This window comes from Urtica dioica, chromosome 8 (assembly GCF_054948205.1).
Source record: "Urtica dioica subsp. dioica isolate 48M chromosome 8, U.dioica_male_clone48M_v1_H2, whole genome shotgun sequence".
Taxonomy (NCBI): Eukaryota; Viridiplantae; Streptophyta; class Magnoliopsida; order Rosales; family Urticaceae; genus Urtica; species Urtica dioica.
The window spans coordinates 6,774,254-6,798,054 of NC_142763.1; the positions used below are offsets into that span (position 1 = coordinate 6,774,254).

At 42.9% G+C, this 23,801-nt stretch overlaps 1 protein-coding gene and 1 pseudogene across 2 annotated transcripts; both read left to right on the forward strand.

The window, feature by feature from the left end:
• The first annotated feature begins 636 nt into the window (after nt 1-636).
• LOC149387690 (akuammiline synthase 2-like) lies at nt 637-3,192 on the forward strand. The gene is made up of 4 exons (XM_089622220.1): nt 637-1,918; nt 2,441-2,454; nt 2,786-2,916; nt 3,060-3,192. Exons 1-4 carry the CDS (start codon nt 637-639, stop codon nt 3,190-3,192), a joined length of 1,560 nt encoding a protein of 519 aa, XP_089478346.1.
• A 159-nt stretch (nt 3,193-3,351) lies between these two features.
• LOC149387691 (uncharacterized) lies at nt 3,352-8,624 on the forward strand (annotated as a pseudogene). The gene is made up of 7 exons (XR_016300631.1): nt 3,352-3,713; nt 3,830-5,106; nt 5,222-5,286; nt 5,537-5,550; nt 5,882-6,012; nt 6,156-6,264; nt 7,087-8,624. The product of XR_016300631.1 is annotated as an uncharacterized LOC149387691 (transcript).
• Nucleotides 8,625-23,801: the final 15,177 nt, after the last annotated feature.

The window sequence follows — 23,801 nt, forward strand, 5'->3', positions numbered from 1 at the left end:
TTTTGTATTTATAGATTGAAATACCAATTTTGTTATACGAAATCACATTACCCATTTTCTTGAGAAAATCATGTATCAGTCAATAATTACTATTAATAATCAGCTAAAAGACCAAATTAAACCCAAAATCCAATATTAATTAAATGAACCGACGAAGAGGAGTGTTAAAGATGACATTGGCAATCGATACCTTATCTCAAATTGATAGCTTGCTTACAGTCATATGAGCACACTCACAGAGTATTAATCAATCCTATCCACATACCTACAAATCTTTCCAAAACCCACCCCGCCCACACATATATTTAGCAATTAATAGACAGTTTCTAGTGACACCAAGAAATAAATACCACGTGAAAGTTAGATATCTTAATCAGATAAACGATGACAAATACTTATTTCAAACTTTAAGACGAAAAAAAAAAAATTACAAAAAAGGAAAAGAGTTGCTCTACAAAGTTGCTAAATAATTCCTTTTAGAAAACTTCAAAGATTCATTTATTATAATATCCGTCTTCAATCAAATCTATATGTGGGCATGGTAGCGTAATATTTATAGAAAAACCAAAGTAATTCAGAAGATATACATACCACCTCGAAGTTACGGAATACAAAAATATTAGAGTTTCGATAGAAATGAAGATTGAAGTGGAAGTAACCTCGGAAGAGATCATCACACCGTCGTCAGAAACACCTGACCATCTACGCCGCTACACAATCTCTTATCTCGACCAAATATCTCCCAAAATGTACAGTCCTCTAATCTTTTTCTACGAGTTGAAAAACGACCGAGCCGACGAGCCTGGGATCAGCGAGATATCGAACCGAATAAAGAAGGCTCTCTCTGACGTCCTAGCCTTGTATTACCCGCTCGCCGGCCGTGTCAGAAAAGACCGGTTCGTCGACTGCAATGACGAGGGAATCTCCTTCTCCGAGGCCCGAGTCGTGAGCCCTCACGAGCTCTCCGAGGTAATAAAAAACCCTAACCCTAGCGAGCTCTCGAAGTTCCTTCCGTTCGAAGTCAACAAGATGAACGAGTTCGACGCCGGAATCCGACTCAACATGTTCTCCGGCGGAGGCGTGGCGGTCGGAATCTGCGTCTCCCATCAGCTCGGCGATGGTCTCTCTCTCATCAGCTTCATCAAGTCCTTGGCCGCCTTATCCCGGGGCGGCTCAACCGCCATCGAGAAGCCCGTTTTCGCGTCGGCGGAGCTATTCCCTCCTCGGGACGAGCTAGTTCTGGACCCCACCTTATCGATCACGACCCAGGTCACGTTGCAGATGTTCTCATTCGACGCTCCGGCGATCGAGGCGATTAGGGCAAAGTACGGTAGCTGGGTCTCCCGGGTCGAGGCATTGTCGGTTTTCATACTCTCTCACCTTCTCTCGGCGAGCGAGGACGGGGCCGAGGAAGAGAGAGAGAGGGTGATCATGTTGGCCCACCCGGTGAATATCAAACAGAAGCTCGACCCGCCGCTCACGATGAGCTCCTTCGGAAACATCCACCGCGATGCGTTCACGATCATCCGCGGCAGCGTCGTCGCCGACGGCGGAGAAGTCGCGAAGAGGATAAGGGAGGAGATAAGGAAAGTGGACAAGGAGTTTCTCGAAAAGATGAGGGAATCCGGGGAGGACCCGAATCTGAAGCCTGTGGTGGAAGAAATGAGGAGGGTAGAGATGGAAGGCGGCGAGTTTCTCGAGTATAGCTTCAACAGTCTCTGCAGATTTCCTCTTTACGATGCCGACTTTGGGTGGGGCGAGCCTGCGTGGGTCAGCGCGGCGGCGTTGAATTACGACAACGAAATTAGCTTTTTTGACTCCAAACGCGGCGGTGGAATTGAGGCCTACGGGAGCTTGAAACCCGAGATTATGTCAAGGCTCGAAGCTGACGTGGAGTTTCTTAAATATGCAAATTTTTGTCACGAGACCAAGGATTTTCTTGGAATTTGGGAGTTTATTTTCTTCAAGCATATTTACAAAATCTCTCTCCTTATCTATTAAAATATTATAAGTAAGAATCCGAAATCACTGTTCATAACGTTTTTATCCAATTATAATAAGACATGTAAGCTTTATTTTTCTTTTCCTTTTGTTTTTTTTTTTCGCTCAATAACCGGGCTTTTAGTTCGCTCAGCACCTTTCCAATCGTCACAAACCAGTTTCATGTCCACTCTCGCCCACCTTACTTTCGTACCTCTTCCATTTGATTACCAAACCGATTCAAAGAGGAAAAAAAACCGTCTGTGTTAGAGGGAGAGATAGGCGGTACACTATGCCTGAGTTGTTTATGGTAAGCCTCTCTTCGCTTTCGAATTTTAAAGTCGGAGATTTTAGGGTTTGAGCCTCTTTTGTTCTTCTAGAAGTGGGTTAACTAAATGTTTCGCTTTGTTCTTTATTCATAATGAAAGTGTTGATGTTTTTTTTCTTTGTGAACAAACAGTTTCGCGAGAATGGGTATGCTTTCCCACCATTGTTGCAAAACAAAGCTTTTTATTTTTTATTTTTATCGTACTATCTGGCTCATCTTCAAGCATCCCCAATTCGATCTCTCTTCAGACAGATTTTAGGCCGTAATTCGTAGCCAAGGAGTTCACTTTGTATATTCCCAGCCATTCAGAGCAGCAATATCATTGTATCATTTGGAGCAAGAACGCTCTTGGAATGCTATTCATAGGTGGGGAAAAGCAATCAAATTTCTCAACAATTTAATGATTTGATCTTAATGTAAAATATATTTTTCCAGTCTTTATTCTATTAATCACTCTTCCTCTTTGGTGATGATCAGGTGGTTGTTGAACCCGCTTCTCTCTCTGTTTTATCAATCCACATATTGGCTCCTTTGTTGAAGCAACGGTGTGAGAAAGATAAATGGCAAGATTGGCATAAGATTGCCCACATCCCTGAAATCAAGTTCCAGTAAAGCAACATCTGAATCTTATTAAAGGTTAATTATTCATTTCTTATTTTCCAATTTGTCTGATAAGTTATATACATGCTATGACTCTCCCTTACCATTTAAATTTTATTAGACTCTAATGCTGGTTTCTATGTTCGTAAAGGGACAAAGGAAGCCCGTGCCTTTGCATAGTGTTATGGTTCTTGAGGTCCAGCAGTACTTGGAGAACGTTCCAGCACGTGGTGTCGATGATTCTCATGATTAACGATAAGGTTTGTGGAATCGATTTTGAATAGTTATTATTATGATTCTTGTTTTTAAAAAAAATTGTTATTATTATATTTGACGTGCTTGGTCTGGGAATCGAAGGACGGGAATGATAAAAATGCTAAGTTTGAGAACTTAAAGATCTGGATTTATTATTACGACTACTCTGATTTTATTATTAATTGGGTATCTTATGTATACAGTGATTTTTAGAATTGGACTCGTCAATTGACGTTTTTGGAATCAAGTATGGGTTGGGGTTTTACTTCTGTTTCTTTTGTTGAATTGATTGATTTTGGTTTTGAAGTTCCGTAACTATATAAAGCTGATAAACTTACTGAGTGTGGAATCGATTTGAATTGTGATTCTCAAATTTGAAGTGCTTGATCTAGGGATTGAAGGACTGGGATAGTAAAACGTTAGGTTTGAGAGCTTAAGAACTGGGTTTACTGTTATGACCATGACACGGATCTGAAAACGCTGAACCTTAAACTACCAATCTTGATCAGAGAATGTAGCGGGGTTGAGCCTCAGTTATGGGCTAGATATGGTAATTTTTCTTCTTTTTTTTTTTCCTTTATGTTGGTACGAAATTTGAAGTTTATAATCTTTGTTTCGTTTTGATGATGTGAGTAAAGAGATTTATCATGTTGATTATATGGATAGGCTCTCTTTTCCCCTCCTCCTTCTCCTTCACTTCATTGCTCAGCCTCTCCTCTCTCAAGTCTCAAATAATATAGATATACACACATATAGATAGAGAGGAAAGATATATATATATATATATATTTATATATATACACACACGTATAGATATAGAGGTATAATCTGAGGAGGAGATGGCACAACAGCAGCAAGCGAGCAGCAACGGTGGCGCCGGAGATCTGGCCCGGCAGCCGTCGGCGGCGGCGGCGCCGTGGCAACAGCAGCAGCAGCAGCAGTGGATGGGGATGCAGTACCCGGCGGCGGCGATGGTGATGATGCAAGCAGCAGCAGCAGCAGATGATGTACCCTCCGCAGCACTACATGGCGGCGTACGGACACCACAACCCTTACCAGAGCCCGTATGGCGGCGGCGGATACCAGAGCGACATGAAGCAGCACAAGCAGGACGAGATCCGCACTCTCTGGGCCGGCGACCTCTTCCCATGGATGGACGAGGCCTACCTCCACTCCTGCTTCGCTCCCACCGGACAGGTTTACTCGGTGAAGGTGATACGAAACAAGCAGACGGGGCAATCCGAGGGGTACGGATTCGTGGAGTTTTACTCCCAAGCGGCCGCGGAGAAAGTCCTCCAGAGCTACAACGGGTCGCTGATGCCGAGCACAGAGCAGGCTTTCAGGCTGAGGGCGACGTTCAGCCAGGGCGGCGAGAAGCGGTCCGAGGCCGGCTCTGACCTCTCGATCTTCGTCTGAGACTTGGCCGCGGACGTGACCGACTCGATGCTCCGAGACACGTTCTCCGCCAGATTCTCGTCCGTCAAGGGAGCCAAGGTGGTCATCGACGCCAACACGGGGCGGTCCAAAGGCTACGGCTTCGTCAGGTTCAGCGACGAGACCGAGAGGTCGAGAGCCATCACCGAGATGAACGGAGTCTACTGCTCGAGCAGAGCTATGCGCATCGGCGTCGCTACGCCCAAGAAGTCCACTGGGTTTCAGCCACAGTATGGATCACAAGCTGTGGTGTTGGCTGGCGGGCAAGGTTCGAATGGTGTTGCCGGGCAAGGGCAGTCTGAGGGAGAGTCTAACACAACTATATTTGTGGGAGGTCTTGATTCTTATGTCACCGATGAGGACCTTAGGCAGCCATTTTCTCAGTTTGGTGAAGTTGTCTCTGTGAAAATTCCTCCCGGGAAAGCCTGCGGTTTTGTACAATTCGCCAACAGGAAAGATGCTGAAAGTGCAATACATACGCTTAACGGTACTGTGATTGGCAAGCAATAGTAAGAATCCGAAATCACTGTTCATAACGTTTTTATCCAATTATAATAAGACATGTAAGCTTTATTTTTCTTTTCCTTTTGTTTTTTTTTTTTCGCTCAATAACCGGGCTTTTAGTTCGCTCAGCACCTTTCCAATCGTCACAAACCAGTTTCATGTCCACTCTCGCCCACCTTACTTTCGTACCTCTTCCATTTGATTACCAAACCGATTCAAAGAGGAAAAAAAACCGTCTGTGTTAGAGGGAGAGATAGGCGGTACACTATGCCTGAGTTGTTTATGGTAAGCCTCTCTTCGCTTTCGAATTTTAAAGTCGGAGATTTTAGGGTTTGAGCCTCTTTTGTTCTTCTAGAAGTGGGTTAACTAAATGTTTCGCTTTGTTCTTTATTCATAATGAAAGTGTTGATGTTTTTTTTCTTTGTGAACAAACAGTTTCGCGAGAATGGGTATGCTTTCCCACCATTGTTGCAAAACAAAGCTTTTTATTTTTTATTTTTATCGTACTATCTGGCTCATCTTCAAGCATCCCCAATTCGATCTCTCTTCAGACAGATTTTAGGCCGTAATTCGTAGCCAAGGAGTTCACTTTGTATATTCCCAGCCATTCAGAGCAGCAATATCATTGTATCATTTGGAGCAAGAACGCTCTTGGAATGCTATTCATAGGTGGGGAAAAGCAATCAAATTTCTCAACAATTTAATGATTTGATCTTAATGTAAAATATATTTTTCCAGTCTTTATTCTATTAATCACTCTTCCTCTTTGGTGATGATCAGGTGGTTGTTGAACCCGCTTCTCTCTCTGTTTTATCAATCCACATATTGGCTCCTTTGTTGAAGCAACGGTGTGAGAAAGATAAATGGCAAGATTGGCATAAGATTGCCCACATCCCTGAAATCAAGTTCCAGTAAAGCAACATCTGAATCTTATTAAAGGTTAATTATTCATTTCTTATTTTCCAATTTGTCTGATAAGTTATATACATGCTATGACTCTCCCTTACCATTTAAATTTTATTAGACTCTAATGCTGGTTTCTATGTTCGTAAAGGGACAAAGGAAGCCCGTGCCTTTGCATAGTGTTATGGTTCTTGAGGTCCAGCAGTACTTGGAGAACGTTCCAGCACGTGGTGTCGATGATTCTCATGATTAACGATAAGGTTTGTGGAATCGATTTTGAATAGTTATTATTATGATTCTTGTTTTTAAAAAAAATTGTTATTATTATATTTGACGTGCTTGGTCTGGGAATCGAAGGACGGGAATGATAAAAATGCTAAGTTTGAGAACTTAAAGATCTGGATTTATTATTACGACTACTCTGATTTTATTATTAATTGGGTATCTTATGTATACAGTGATTTTTAGAATTGGACTCGTCAATTGACGTTTTTGGAATCAAGTATGGGTTGGGGTTTTACTTCTGTTTCTTTTGTTGAATTGATTGATTTTGGTTTTGAAGTTCCGTAACTATATAAAGCTGATAAACTTACTGAGTGTGGAATCGATTTGAATTGTGATTCTCAAATTTGAAGTGCTTGATCTAGGGATTGAAGGACTGGGATAGTAAAACGTTAGGTTTGAGAGCTTAAGAACTGGGTTTACTGTTATGACCATGACACGGATCTGAAAACGCTGAACCTTAAACTACCAATCTTGATCAGAGAATGTAGCGGGGTTGAGCCTCAGTTATGGGCTAGATATGGTAATTTTTCTTCTTTTTTTTTTTCCTTTATGTTGGTACGAAATTTGAAGTTTATAATCTTTGTTTCGTTTTGATGATGTGAGTAAAGAGATTTATCATGTTGATTATATGGATAGGCTCTCTTTTCCCCTCCTCCTTCTCCTTCACTTCATTGCTCAGCCTCTCCTCTCTCAAGTCTCAAATAATATAGATATACACACATATAGATAGAGAGGAAAGATATATATATATATATATATTTATATATATACACACACGTATAGATATAGAGGTATAATCTGAGGAGGAGATGGCACAACAGCAGCAAGCGAGCAGCAACGGTGGCGCCGGAGATCTGGCCCGGCAGCCGTCGGCGGCGGCGGCGCCGTGGCAACAGCAGCAGCAGCAGCAGTGGATGGGGATGCAGTACCCGGCGGCGGCGATGGTGATGATGCAAGCAGCAGCAGCAGCAGATGATGTACCCTCCGCAGCACTACATGGCGGCGTACGGACACCACAACCCTTACCAGAGCCCGTATGGCGGCGGCGGATACCAGAGCGACATGAAGCAGCACAAGCAGGACGAGATCCGCACTCTCTGGGCCGGCGACCTCTTCCCATGGATGGACGAGGCCTACCTCCACTCCTGCTTCGCTCCCACCGGACAGGTTTACTCGGTGAAGGTGATACGAAACAAGCAGACGGGGCAATCCGAGGGGTACGGATTCGTGGAGTTTTACTCCCAAGCGGCCGCGGAGAAAGTCCTCCAGAGCTACAACGGGTCGCTGATGCCGAGCACAGAGCAGGCTTTCAGGCTGAGGGCGACGTTCAGCCAGGGCGGCGAGAAGCGGTCCGAGGCCGGCTCTGACCTCTCGATCTTCGTCTGAGACTTGGCCGCGGACGTGACCGACTCGATGCTCCGAGACACGTTCTCCGCCAGATTCTCGTCCGTCAAGGGAGCCAAGGTGGTCATCGACGCCAACACGGGGCGGTCCAAAGGCTACGGCTTCGTCAGGTTCAGCGACGAGACCGAGAGGTCGAGAGCCATCACCGAGATGAACGGAGTCTACTGCTCGAGCAGAGCTATGCGCATCGGCGTCGCTACGCCCAAGAAGTCCACTGGGTTTCAGCCACAGTATGGATCACAAGCTGTGGTGTTGGCTGGCGGGCAAGGTTCGAATGGTGTTGCCGGGCAAGGGCAGTCTGAGGGAGAGTCTAACACAACTATATTTGTGGGAGGTCTTGATTCTTATGTCACCGATGAGGACCTTAGGCAGCCATTTTCTCAGTTTGGTGAAGTTGTCTCTGTGAAAATTCCTCCCGGGAAAGCCTGCGGTTTTGTACAATTCGCCAACAGGAAAGATGCTGAAAGTGCAATACATACGCTTAACGGTACTGTGATTGGCAAGCAAACAGTTCGTCTTTCATGGGGTCGCACCCCCGGCCACAGACAGTGGAGAGGAGATTTAAGCAACCAGTGGAACGGGGTCCACCACGGGGGCCAAGGAGGGTATGGTGGCGGGTACGGATACGCTGTGGCACAGCACACCGCAGCAACTGTGGCCAACGAGGCTCTTGACAGAGGAGCATCTTCGGAGGAGGGGTGGCTTTAAACAACAGGGTGTAAAATCAACATGACAGTTGTTAGATTATAGTGTGTTTATTCATTATCATGATTGCGATAGGATTGGTCTCGGATTTTATTTAGCTGCTCTGGTTTTTTGTAGCTAATATCTGTATGTTGTCCTGAATTTTGTGTTCGTTTTAGTCCCCTGAATATGCCTTTTGACTATGTTTTTGTATCAGTGTTTTAAAAAAAAGTTTTGGTTTGTTATTCGTCAAGATTTGTTTCTTGTTTCTTATTTTTCTCCTTTCTTTTCTTAAATTGATGGCCCAAAAAAAATATATTACTGTTTCAAAAAAAATTATATGGATAGGCTTGGTTCTAAGAACTTTGTTTCTTTCCTTATCTGAGTGATGTTTCAAATGCTCTATTTTTGCTTAATGTTAGGATGAAAAACTGAAGGTTATAATCTTTGTTTCCTCGTGATGATCTGAGTAAAGAGATTTATTATGTCGGGTTAACCTAGACACCACAGTTATAAAAAAAATTATGTCCATTATATGGATAGGCTTGGTTCTTCAAACTCGGTTTCTTTCCATTGCTGATTGGGTTTCAAATGCTCTATTTTTCCTTATGTTTGTATGAAAATTGAAGGTTATAATCTTTGTTTCCTCGTGAGGATTGAATAAAGAGATTTATTGTTGATTATATGGATAGGCTTGGTTCTGCAAACCTGAGCGATTTTTTAATTTTTGGTGTCGAGAGTCAAAGTGGATTCTTTCACCGCTTTCTATTTAAGTGTTTGATTTATCACTTCTACTTTGGTTGGCCTATTATAAGCTCTCAAAAGGACCACATAATATTTTGTTGTTAAGCTTGTGTCTCATTGTCTCGATGATTATATGAATGAATGGAAAAACAGGTAGAGATGTTAAAATCTTTGTTTATAGTTCTTTAGAAGTATATAGAAATCTGATTATTGGCTCTGTGCATGTATCAGATTACTGTTCTGTTGAAAAATAAAAAAGAGAGTGTACAAAGAAATTGTATCTATGAAGTTTTTACTTGGGTTTCTTTTGTCAAGACTTATTTTTTAATTGGACTTGGTAATTGAGATTTTTGAAATAGTTTCTCTTGCGGAATGGTGATCACTCGCGCTGATAGAGAATGACATCGCTGCCCTCGTGAGTGTTTTTGTTTTCTCGCTGATATAGTTAATTAGCTTACGAATAATCTCACATTAAGCTTACATTTTCTCCTCTCTTTAAGGGTCCATTTACTCCTATATATCAGTAACATCATGTGGTTGGAGCCAAAAAAAGTGCATCAGAGCGGAACTTACGGAAAAATGTTGTTGAGATTCAAACTTCCATGCCGATTTCACGACAAGATTATTGTGTGAGTGAAATCATTGTATAAAGGTGGGCGAGAACAAATTGGAGACTGGTGAGAAGGCTTTCACACATATTCTATGAACAAAGCAGAGCCACATATCATTGAGGTAGGTAACTTTTTTTCTTTCTTTTCGAAGCTAATGTTTTGGTTTGTCCGATTACATTTTTTCATTGACTCATTGTCAACTTCTTTGAAGGTCATATGATGAATGCCTTATGGGAGTCAATGCAAAAGGTATATAGGGTTAGTGAATGCCAAGGCCCGCCTCTTGCTATCTCAGCCATCGCTGGGCTGTTGGCAACGAAAGAGAAGACGGTCTTTGAATGGGAAAGAGTTCTTCGCGATCTTAACTCCAAGGTCGGAGTGAGCTCCGAGCTAACCCGAGTTCACAAAATTTTGTCCCTCAGTTATGATGATCTGCGTCAAAACCTTTGGACCATGTAAAATCCTCATATGGTCGGCATGTTTTTTAGAAGCGCACCGCCGAAGAACACATGATTGCTGCTTTGAAGTTGAAGTGGCTTTTTAAACAAGTTCGACACTCTTCACTCTGTTGATGGCCATTCAAACAGCTAGAGAGAGAAACAAGAACATTATTCGTTCTTGCTTAAATCTGGAAACTTTCTAAATAAGCTCCTGCAAATTCATTTTTGGTTTTTTTTTCTCTCTTTTTAATTTATTTTATCTGTCCAATCCACATGTGACTGATGTGAGTTTATGCCTCTTTTTTTTTTCGGTGTCCTATTTTATATTACTTTCCTTGAAAATTTAGAAAGGAATGACTATATCATATAGTATGCCCAGAGTACATTCACGTAGGGAAAAAAAGAGAGAATGTACATGGACACGAGGATAGCTTATATATATATATATATATATATATATATATATATATATATATATATATATATATATATAGTCGAGAACATCTATATATATTAATCGGTAGAGTATTGTGAAGTGCAGTTATTTAAGTGGGTAAAGTAGTTGAGGAGCAAAGTACCGAAATTTCCATCTTGTTCGGTTGCGTGCAGCTTGTTGGTTGGATTTTTCTCTTCATTACTAAGTGCCGTCTTCACAGTTGATTCCCCTGGTATACATATGCCACTTATAATCTTAAGGGATGAGATGAGACGCCACGACGTTGAAGAGGCGAAATATGAGCGAGGGAGGAGAGGGCTCTTTGGCGAGGGAGGCATGAAACAGGCGATGGTGTTGAGGTCATAGATTGCTAATGAAATTTCTATATGCTCTTTTCTTTTGTTAAAAGGTTCTTGTTGCGTTAATATATCGATGAATACACTAAAACTCGTTCAAATGTAGTTCTACAAACATATTACTCAGAACTAGGTAATTTCAATAACAAATATGTATTATTTTTAATCAACTTTGTCATTATATATTTAAAGTTACCATTCCTCTACCTATTGATCTCGGGGGTCCAACGTTCTTGATGTTTAGTGTGTACACAATGACTTCTTTATATTGTACATTTTTACATATTTTTTTTTAATCGTTTTTACGATTTATTTATCAGATATCAAGATGGTTCCTCAATCTTCAAATATTCAATATGTTGCATAGTTTTTACGTTATATCTTCAATTTTGAAATTGTAGTTAATTTGTTTTATTATTGATATTGAATCTATTTTTTGTGCCTCAATTGTTAATAAAAAAAAAACCGCATTATGTACTCTAAATAAATCTTTATTAATCACGTGCGTAGCACGTGTTACTATCTAGTATAAACAAATACCTACAAAAAAAAAAATTAACTAATTTTCCCTCGTCGCTTTCACTTCTCCAAACACAGAAAAACACAACACAAAAAGGGAAAAAAAAAAAAAATTCATCTGATTCAGCGATTCTCAAATAAGCAACTAGAAACCAAAAACAAAAACAGAAAGCAGATAAAGTTCGAGTCGTTTTCATTTTCTTGATTACTGTGATGATCTTATAGTCTGAAGACATTTCGACAAAAAAAAAAAAAAAAAAAAACCTTGAACGGTTCTGGGTTTAGATCTGAAGTATTTCGAAGGCTAACACCATGGGAAGCCATATGAGCAAGAAATCGCATCACAATGCCGGTACTTCCTCGGCGACCACAACGACGACAGGGGATCAGGAGAAGAAACAAACACAGAGGATCACAATGCCTGGACCAAAGAAGTATCATCAACTTGAAAAGAAGCAACAAACACAGAGGATCAGGAGGCCGGAGCTCGAGAGGGGAAAGGATCTCGTGTTTCTCTGACGAATCGTGGGAATTAAGTAAAATCTGTTTGAAGTCTCAACCAATTCCGTAGCGACGCGTGTAGGTAATTGCACGTGCTGATTTGTTAGCGTGCCAGCTAGGAGGGCGGCAGCAGCAAAAATACAGCGCGTTCACACCGGAGTAAGAGGATAAAAGGGAAAGCCATCGAATGGCGGTGCTGTCTGCCATAAGGCAGCAATTTAGCCAAACGCAGATTTATTAATTTCATAAATATTTATATTTCTTCATTAAATTCGAATATCTAACGCTATACCTATATACGTGTATATTGTTTCAGAAAAATAAGGAACGCTTATACGTGTATGTATCCATGGATTTTCGTTTACTTACATGATCAGTCTTTCTAGAGAATGGGAGTGTGAGCCCTTGGTTGGTTCCTATTTCCTATGGCATTTTTTTTGTACTATACATATTTTTTTTAAATGGATAAGATAATTATATGTTATAAAAAAGTTCCTATTTTATAATTTTAGTTGATTTATTTAAAAACTAAGAAAATAGTTCAAATTAAAATATGGCTCATATATTATAGTATGAAGATGTAGACGGAATTTGGACTATTTTTATTATTATTATTTAAATATACTATTTAACTCTATCATATTGTTTCTTAAAAAATAAATATTCATAATAATTAGAAAGAAAAAGAAACTCAAGATAAAAGATTAGTGGGACATGAATTCCAACCGATTGCGACCAAGTATGTACAAGAGTTGAAAATTTAAATTTCAAACATAGACTTACAGACCAACAATAAAAACTATGAAACATAAATGACTTTTCAAGAGTAGAGCAAACAAGTTATTCGGATAAAGGCCCTCAATGGATAAAATGCCAAGTAAAATAAATGGCTGATTTGCGTTGATATGTGATCTTGTCGACCCTCGTGTCATTCTATTAGTTTGATCATGTATGTAATATCGTCACATATGAACAAACGTAATCCAACAAAGAAAAATGAATTTTTCTGAAAGATCTTAAAATAGGTTGGTCGATGTATCTTTTTATATGGGTCTTTCTCTTGTGCAGGGCTATGGACTATGAATTCAAATATCACAAAAGTAAAATTATGGATAATTTACAAGATTACCCCCTGAACTAGTGCTTGATTAATAAAGTGCACCCTGTACTCGGATTTTCAACAAAAAATACTCTGAACTCAGGTAGATGTTGACTTTTGCCCCTTCTGTTAAACCTTTTCAGTTACCGTCCAATTGAGGTGCACGTTTCACTCACGTGAGCTGAGTATGGAGGGTATAAAGGTATATTTAGTTTTATAATTGTATTTCATTTATTAAATAACTCGAAATTATTAATTATATTTAGTTTTATAATTATATTCGAAATTATTAAAGATTAAAACTAAAGCCCGCCCAAACAAGTCTGAAAAAGAAAACCCCCAATCGCAAATTTTTAGGGTTTCTTCGAAAAAGGATAATTTCGGCGTGGATTCCTCCAAGTTGTTCGATGCGAAGCACTGGTGGTGGAACGAAGTCCCCGGCCGAGAAAAAGATGTCTCCGGCCAAGAAAAAGATGTCTCCGGCCAAGAATAAGATGAAAAGAAAGTCCCCGAAAAAGAGAGCTCAGTCTCCAACGAAGAAAAGGGATTCCAAAAGTAGCGCAACAACCCATAAGTTACCAAAATACGGTGAGAAAGTGTTATTAAATAAGAAATGCAGTAGGGACCACTGTGTACGGTGGACCTGAGATTGTTGTTGTGAAGCCTTAAATTCGAAACACTTGGGACCACATTTGATGTGTTTGTCTGATGTTAGTGGGTTTGTAGGTTTGAAGCTTCAATTTCGAAATAGTAGGGACCACTAATTTCAGTTTTTGGATTTGTGTTATTGGTTGTTCACTCTGGATTCATTGTGAGAATCCTTTGTTTATTGATTATTTAACCTCTAACAAATGTGTTTTATTTACTAGTTTATTGATTAATTAAACTTTATCTGATATGTGTCCTTTTATTTAGGATCCTGTTATTCACTAGTTTAATAATTAATTAAACTTTATCTAATATGTTTTAGGATCCTATTTTTATTTACTTGTTTATTGATTAAGATGACTTTATGTAACGTGTTTTATTTACTTTTTTGTTTGTTTACAGTGAATGGGTCTGGTAAGTTCACATTTCAAATTCACCATGGTGGTAAAATGAAATTGGTGAATGATCGGTTGTCTTACGTCGAAAGCAAAGTAGATTTTGTAGACTACATGGACATGGATCGGTTGTCGATAGTGGAGATCGACGGGATACTCATTAAAGACTCGGGATACTACTGCGTATTCCGATGAGCTTGTATTGCTTGATTCAGACCAGGCCTTGATGTCCATCGTAGGCGAGCTAATTGAGAACACGTTTGAGGTGTTGTTGTACTGTGACCACCCCATTCAAGAAGGAGGAAGTAAGCCTGTGCTGCTATTAGATCAGAGTCAACATGATGACACTTCACGTCCATTTGAAGAGACTCAGTCAGCAGTTGAAGGGAATCAAGGATCAACGAGTCCAATTCCAGAGAGTCAAGTTCTAGAGAGTCAAGTTCCAGAGAGTCCAATTCCAGATAGTCAAGTTCTAGAGAGTCAAGTTCCAGAGAGTCAACCTCAATCGTCCCAGAGTCCACCTCAAGCGTCCCAGAGTCAACCTCAAGCTTCCCAGAGTCAACCTAAAGTGTCAGAGAGTCAACCTCAAGCGTCAGAGAGTCAACCTCAAGCGTCACAGAGTCCACCTCAAGCTTCACAGAGTCCACTGTTACCGGTCGTTTTCGGGATACCGGAAATTCAAAAACGATTCAAGGCCGGCCGGACTTTGCCGGCTGGAAGCCCAACGGGCCCCGGCCCACTAGGCCCGAGCGCCCCGACGCACCCACGGCCCGGCACGGCCGGCGCACGCGCGCCTGCGCCCCTGGCCCAATGGGCCTCAGCGCGCCCTATCGCGCCTGGCTCGCGCGCAACCTGCACCCCGGCCTCCCGGCCCGCGCGCGCACTCCTGCGCCCCGACCTCCCGGCCCGCGCGCACATTCCCGCGCACCCCGGCCTCTCGGCCTGCGCGCGCCTCGGCGCCCAGGCCGAGCGCCTCTGCTGCCTCAGCCGGGTGTCCCTGCCACCTCGGCCGCCTCGATCGAGCGCCTCCGCCATCTCGGCCGCCTCGGCCGAGCGTCTTCGCCAGCTCGGCCACCTCGGTCGAGCGCCTCCGCCAGCTCGGCCACCTCGGCCGAGCGTCTTCGCCAGCTCGGTCACTTCGGCCTAGCGTCTTCGCCAGCTCGGCCACCTCGGTCGAGCGCCTCGGCCACCTCGGCCACCTCGGCCGAGCGTCCTTTCCACCTCGGCCAAGCGTTCTTGCCACCTCGGCTGGGCATGCCCGCTGCCGGGCACGCCGCGCCCGGCCAAGTCCCGCGCCTGGCACACCCCGCGCCCATCCAGGCGACATATCCCGCGCGCCCTGCGCCCTCTTGGGCGTGAGGCCTTGCGCGCCTCGCTCCCGGCCACCTGATGGGCCTCGAGGGGCCGGCCCAAGGCCTCCCCTCAAACACTATAAATACCCCCTAGGAGAGAAAAAGGAGACGCTGATTCAGCCTAAGGAAATCGATACATTTCGAGAACAATACTTCCCTTCTCTGAAGAATTCTCTCGTGCTCTTGTGACATTCCAAGAGCGCGCACTCCTCTTCTCTCGGCTCAGAAACAAGGACCCCCCTCCACGAGAGGGAGCGCGCTCCTCTTCTGCGACCCGAGCTTCTGCATACACACTGCTCTCCAGCTTCTTGGCCCTTGAGCTAGAACTCCGAGCTACGAGCACGCGACCCCTCTAAAGTCTTCACCAGATGCTACGAGCCGGGTCCTACTCTAAAGTCTTGGATTCCCAAAGCCACTGAGCCCAAGATAGCCCTCATACACAAATTGAACTACGTTTTGACTTGATCCCGACTAAAGGGTACGTAGACAGCCAACCTTTGGCACGGTCACACCCCCCAAAACACACCTCAGGGTCTGGAGGGTGCAGCTCGGTCTACGAGCTCCCATTTTTGGCCCGGGCGCGATCACTTGGTCCGGCCTTGGATCGAACCGCCCGAGGTATTTAATCGTTGTTTATTTTCGTGCGACAACATTTTGGAGCTAAAAGGAGGGGACTTCCCGACTTACACAGCCCGAAATCCCTTCTACAGCTCGACCCCTTTCTTCTCGACTCGAGAAAGACATGAGTGGTCAACCACCCGTTCGTTCTGAGGGCGTGAACAACCCCGAAAACGCAACCGCGGTGAAGAAATACTTCCTGCGCTCCCGAGCGCAAGACGATGAGGAGTCTCTCAACGACGAGAGCCCCACTCCCTCGCCCCCTCCTCTTCAGGACAGTCGGGACGACCGCATCCTTGAAATGGAGGAGAAAATCCGCCAGCTGAAGATAGCCAATGCAAGGTACCACCGCCAACTGGCGGGCAAGGCACCTGCACACGACGCCCCCCACGGGGAATCTGAGGACCTCATGGACGAGGGACATGATTATGACCCCGACTATGAAGGCTTGGAAATTTCGGCGGACGTCGAGACTTCTCTCACCAAGGACGGGGGACTCCCTGTTGAGATCGAAGCCGGTCTGTCGAAAGCAAAAGCAATATCGGTCTTCTCTCAAGAGGAGACCTCCCGACGTTCGGCCCATGACCGACTCGGTCAAAGAGGCAATGTCAGGGAAGGTACAACGACTCGGCGAGTAAGGCGCGCGGCTCGAAGCTCGCACCCCCATACCGCCGGGCCGGATCTTAGAGATCGACTTATCGCCCAACGGAATAACCGTGGCGAAGACCTCCGAGAGAGGCTGAGCGCTCGTAAGGGTCACAACCCTACGGCCCCAATCAATGGGGACCCTTGCATGGCTCAAGGGTCGAACGAAAGGCGACAGGTGACTCCTCTTGAACAAGGAGCGACCCCCAACACTGGCCTCGACGTCGTCACCATGATTCACAATCTCCGTAATGAGGTGCGTGACCTGCGTGAGGGCGGCTTGGCCGGTGATACATACGGGGTCGTGGAAGAACATTCCTCTCCCTTCACCGCCCAAATCCTTGCTGAGGTGTGCACGGGAAACTTCAAACTCCCGAATCTCCCTCCATACAATGGGAAATCTGATCCCACGTATCACATCCAACATTACGAGACTTGGATGACGATGCAGGACGTCTCACCTGGGGCTCTATGCCAAGCTTTTAGTCTTACCCTCACCAGACCCGGTTTCGAGTGGTTTAAGAATCTAAGACCAGGGAGCGTCCAATCGTTCAAAGACCTGAAGGACATGTTCCTGGCACGATTTGCTACATCCATGGTCCAAAAGAAGACCAAGATGTACTTATGGTCAATCAGGCAAGAGAATAACGAGTCCTTGAGACAGTATCTCACTCGATTCACCACAGAATCGAACAAGGTCGACCGCTTTGACGACAGTGACGCAATTACAGCCATCATCGAGGGCTTGCCCACTGGAGACTTCCTAAAGTCCGTCGTCGGCAGAGTCCCTTCTACGATGGCCGAGTTAATTAACCGAGCCAAACCCTTTATGGGGGTAGAAGATTACCTCGACGGCCGCAGGAGCTGCAACCAAAGCTCCCGCCGTCGGGACGAGTCCGGCAACGAGCCTGGCAATCCCCGTAAGAGGATAAACAAGGGAGGTCAAGCTTCCGATAGCCGACCCCCTACGTCTCAAAAGCCGCGTCTTGCGAGCAATTTTAGAGACTACTCGGGTTACACTCCCTTGAACGCCCCGGTAGAGCAAATCTACGCTGTGGCGCGTGACAAGTTCGTCGCTCCGGCTCCAATAAGAGGCAACCTCGCGTCTCGCGACCGGTCCTGCTATTGCAAGTTCCACCGGGATTACGGTCACACGACCGCTCAGTGCTTCCATCTTAGGAAATAAATTAAGACGTTAATCCAGAAGGGAGAAATCAAAGAGTTTGTCCTTCGCTTGGTAGGAGCGGCAACACCCACCGACAACAGGCCACAGCCTGAAAAAGGTGGAGGTACCAACCCAAACACCAACCGCACGGCGGTCACAGCTACGGCTGATGCGCAACTCCACGTCGTCACCACCATACTAGGTGGCTTGCAAGACGGGGACTCGGCCCGGCAAAGGAAAAAGCTCCTCAGAGCTGCCTCCCATGAAGGCCTTGCCGGGCAGGTTAACCTCACCTACGAGGAACCTCCGTCCGTACCTTACGAGACGATACAATTCACCAATGAAGAGGCCAAGCGAGTTGTGCACCCGCACAATGACGCTATAGTCCTTAAGGCCCAGGTGGCCAACAACTTGGTGAAAAGAGTTCTTATTGATAATGGCAGCGCGGTCGATATAATCTTTAAGACCACCCTCGAGCGCATGAAGCTCGGGGGGCTCCGCCCTGTCCGAACTCAGACACCCCTGTTTGGGTTCACAGGAGAAAAGGCCATGACTGAAGGAATCATTGATTTACCAGTCACCTTCGGAACTGCCGGAGGCATCGAAGTCGTTCACATGGTCCCCTTTCTTGTGGTCGACCAGGAGTCGGCCTACAATGTTATCATTGGGCGACCCACGTTGAACAGACTAAGGGCTATCACGTCCACTTATCACCTACTAGTGAAATTCCCCACCGAAGAGGGAATTGGCGTCATGGCCGGTGATCAGACCCAGGCGAGGATATGCTACGTCCAAGGCGTGGACGGCAAGCCCGCTGAAAAAAGGGTTAACACGATCTACCAACTGGAAGACGACTACCCGTGTGATAAAAAAGACGCACGGCAACTCGGGGAATTAGACCCCCGCGACGATATCGAGAGGTTGAAAGTTGACACCCCCGATGATCTCACTTCGATCGTCCTCGACGAAGCTAAACCTGACCAGGTAGTAAAGATCGGTGCACAACTCCCTCTCACCATCAAAACTCAACTCGCGTCCTTCCTTCGGGAGTTTAAGGATGTCTTTGCATGGACACATGCAGACATGCCCGGCACTCTTTCACTTTAATTATTGAATAATAGCATATACATTCCGGTTAAGGATGCCATCTTCAATGATGGGTTTAATCCTATGAAGGATGTTGCTATTTATTGAACAACAAGTGGCTAGATTTCATTAAAGAAAGCTCCCACTATTTTATTGAACAATAGTGACTAGAATCCAATTAAGGATACTCCCACTCAATAATATTGGTTATTTAGTGGCTAGGTTCCATTTATGGATGCTCCCACTAAGTCAATGAATAAGAGTAGCTAGGTTCCAGCTAAGGATGCTCTTACTCGATTATTGAATTTTAGACTGACTAGGTTCCAATTAAGGATGTTCCCACTCAATCAATAAATCTAGAGTGACCAGGTTCCATTCAAGGATGCTCCCACTCAATCAATACGAATATTAGTGACTAGGTTCCAATTAAGGAAGCTCCCACTAATTTAATTCATCATCAACACTAACTCTTAGTTGTGTCTCCTTTATTACTTATTATTCGCACAAGTCATTGTCAAATAATGGTAATAATTATTTAGACGCTTTCAACGCTCTAAATAGTTCTTAAAACATATTCAACATAAGAATTTAATGAAGCAATAAAAGCTAATTAAATTCTAACAGAGATAATAACTTAGAAAATATTTATATTTATTTATTGTGCTTCTATATAGCATATGAACGGAAAAACGTGACCTTCATATTCTATATCTTTTTCATAAGGACATAAGCATTCATGCATATTCAAATATCATAAAAGCAATCAAGGCATTCAATAGAAGGAAATATTTAAAGACACAACCTTGTGTTCATAAATAATGTAATAAAACATAAAGAAAGAAAGATTCATCCTTTCTGGAATAGCCATAAAGGCTACAATCCAGAAAACCTCGGATTATTAAATGACACATCCCATGTTCAAAAATAAATCCAAAAATGAAAGTAATAAAACTAGCGGGAAATTAGATCTTCAAACGGAGCATGAGCTTCTCTACAATTCGGGCTTGAATCCGACATTGCTCAGCAAGCTCGTCTACACATGTGTGCTCCATCAGATCTGCTCTGCAACCACTACTACAAAATTGATTTTCTGATGCGCAAGACTATCAGATGTGACTAGTCGCATCTAAATCACTTTTAGATGCGACAAGTCGCATCGGATAGTTAATCAGAAGCCGAAAAAATTCGCTCAAATTGTCTTTTGATTTTGACAATCCGATGCGACTAGTCGCACCTGAAAATATGTTGAAACTTTCAGGTGCGACTAGTCGCATCAGATAGTTTTAAATTTTTAGGCGGGCCTCATCTCCCCCTCTTTTATTTCATTAATCTGACGTGGCGAATGAAATTTTTATTTTTTTTAAATTATAATCCGGTGCGACTAGTCGCACCTGAAGAGGTATCAGGTGCGACTAGTCGCACCTGAAGAGTTATCAGGTGCGATTATGTCGCACCTGATTATTAGGGTTTGTTTCAAAACGCAGGTCGCGATCCTTTCTTCTCCAGCCGCTCAAATCCAATTTTTTCACTCTCCCTCTCTGCTAACTTCCCTTCTCCGACCACCCTCTCCTCCGTCCCTCTCTTCTCGGCCTCTTCCTTCGCCGACCACCACGCCACGTACCCGTACCCGCCTCACAGCCTCGTACACATTCGGTCCTTCGTGCGTCTCTGGTCCTCCGCCTCGTACCCGGCCACCGGACCTCTGCCTCATCCGGCCACCGGACCTCGCCAGTCACCACTGCCTCTCTCACTCGGTATTTCTCTCTCTCACTCCCTCTCTGCCTCGCTCTCTCTCACTCGGTTTAAACTCACAGGCGTCGTCTCGATCGTGCCTCCGGACCTCGCCGTGCTCTCAGCCCCGGCCCCGCTGCCTCCGAGTCACCACTGCCTCTCTCTCTCACTCGGTATTTCTCTCTCTCACTCCCTCTCTGCCTCGCTCCCTCTCTGCCTCGCTCTCTCTCACTCGGTTTAAACTCACAGCCGTCGTCTCGTGCCTCCGGACCTCGCCGTGCGCTCAGCCCCGGCCCCGCTGCCTCCGAGTCCCAGCCACCGAGCCGTTGTCCCCGAGTCCCAGCCTACGAGCCGCTGTCCCCGAGTCCCCGGCCGGCCGTCCTAGCAGGTTAGTGTGTATATTAGTTTTTTTTTTATAATCATATATTACTTAGTTAACTAGGTTAGTTAGGTTGATAAATATATATTAGTGTATATATTAGTTAGTTAGGTTAGTGTATATATAATATGTTAGTTAATATGTTAGGTTAGTTAATTAATGTGAAATATGTACGTTAATAATAATGTGTAACTTAATTAGTATTAATTTGATAATTAATTTAACATGTTTAGTAATTTGGTTAAGTTTAATAATTCTATTAGTTTAGGTTAAAAGTTTAAATTGATTGTAAATTAGTTAGTATTAATATGATAATTTCACATGTTTAATAATGTGATTAGTTTATATTAGGTTAAAATTAAGTTTTAATTGTTTTTTGACATGTTTTGATATATAGTTTGTGACATTTTTAAATTTTTTGCTTTTAATTAATTTAGATTAATTGTAAGTAAATTATTACCTAGAAATTGTAATTAGTTTAATAATTACATTTATGTTGCTTAGTTTATAATTAATTAATTAATTTGTGATAAGTTTGTGTAGTTGATTTAACATGTAATGAAATTGTAATTTAAATAAGAAAAATAGTTTTGTGACATGCTTTGATAGTTTGTGACATGTTTTGATAGTTTGTGATATTTTGTTTATTTCGATTTTTCTTTTATAAATGTTGTGATCGAACCACAGAGGTTCGGTTTAGGGCTGAGCTAATTTCGGTAGAGTTTCGAATTAATTAGTTTAAAAACTCCCAACTTATTCAATCCGAGCTCAAAATAACATAGAATTCATAACCTCTCTTTCATTTTGTTCTCCGTCGTCCTTTATCAATAACTCTTCCAAACTTTCATTTCTCGCTCTCATTCAGCGAAATGTCCAATCCAAGTAGAGATTGGATCACGGAGAATAATCGGGTGACATTGCAGTACAAAACCGGTGTTAACGAGTTTATTCGTGCTGCAAGAAGATTCCCTAATGAAAATGGCAAATATCGATGTCTTTGCAAACCTTGCAACAACGTGAGATGGCACGACATCGGGGTTGTCAGGAATCATTTGCTGAACAAGGGGTTTACCCCAGGCTACACAAAATGGTATCATCACGGCGAGCTCGAGCGTGTCGTCCTTCCTCATGAAGAAGATTCCATGGGAGGAACAGATCAGAGAGGAATAGGAGGATTGCACGCACTACCAGAAATTTGGCCTCTAACTACTGCCGAACGCCGTAGTCATTTTAAATCCACTACACTTTACTGACTGTCATCTATTGCACTGGAGTCTTATCTCTTTGATTATGACTCAAGTGTTTGGCCGTAGTGTATCTGTTTTATAAGACTGTAGTTAAAATATATAACTACATTGTTTAGATGTAGTCTTACTAGTGGCATCTATAAATACTACAACGTTATGCTGTAGTTATATAGAACTCAATTACATAAGATAAAAAAAAACTACAGTTTTAACAAGTAGTCTTAATTGAGTCAATTAGACAGACTACGGCGTTTTTGTGGCATCTATTGCACTGGAGTCTTATCTCTTTGCCTATGACTCCAGTCTTTTCTGTTGAAGACTACATTTTTATAATGTAGTTGTTCAAATTTTGAGTCAATAAACACTACAGCTTTAAAGAGTAGTTATAATTAATTGAGTTGGACAGACTACGACGTTTTTGTGGCATCTATTGCACTGGAGTCTTATCTCTTTGTCTATGACTTCAGTCTTTTTTGTTGAAGACTACATCTTTTAGGTGTAGTTTATATTCATGAAGTTATATTTTAACAATATAGACTACATTTTATTTATGTAGAGAAATTCTTTTCAATAAAAACATATATTTAAATAAATAAATAAAAAATACATTTATATTAAACACAATAATAATATCCAAAAAATCTCATATTTCATTAAATCAATAATAAATATCATTTACATAAATATCCAAAAAAACACCAAATAATGATTTCCAAAACAAATTCCAAATTGTACCTAATGAGTTCTATACATATAATATTCTAACTAGGATTGAGGCAATAGACATGGTATCTTTTCAGAGAAAAAAGAACAATATAGCTTTTCATGAATGTGACCTGTAAGTAAAGTTTCAACCATGAATACTTGAGTTGATGTAAACAAAGCAAATATAAGAAACTTACTAACAGTTAATGGTCTAAGAAACAACTAGAGATCAGAGAAATTGGTGGTGGAGTGAAAGACTATGTAATAATAGATTGGCACCTCCCACATCATTTCAAGGAGCCATTGGCCATGATAGCAATCCAATCTCCAAGCTTGTCAGCTTCGTCCATTGAATGTGTTGTAAGTAATATTATCCGGCCCTTCTTTATTTTTTTAATTAGCTGCCATGTCAAGTGCATTGAGTATGGATCCATTCCACTAGTAGGTTCATCAAGAATTATGACCTGCAATTTATTCTACGGAAAAACAATATTAAAAAATTGCAACCTGGTCAATAATCAAAATGGAAAAAGGGAAAAGAATTCAACTTATTGTTGTCAATGGTGCCCACAAGAAGAGTAGTAGTGTCTATTTGTCACGGGCCGACTTTTTTCTGCGGAATACTACACCCGTGCGGCGCCAAGACTCTCCCAGTCGAGGCCAGCCTACCTTTCCTCGGTCTTCTTCATGAAAACCCTCGCGCACTTTGTGCTCACGGACACGGATATCCTGACGGGAACTACGTCC

What these genes read in the sequence shown, in the direction of transcription:
- LOC149387690 (XM_089622220.1), top strand. Translation starts at nt 637, where the DNA reads ATGAAGATTGAAGTGGAAGTAACCTCGGAAGAGATCATCACACCGTCG. An exon ending in ATCCCTGAAATCAAGTTCCA is followed by an intron (nt 2,917 to 3,059) that starts GTAAAGCAACAT and finishes ATGTTCGTAAAG; the next exon opens with GGACAAAGGAAGCCCGTGCC.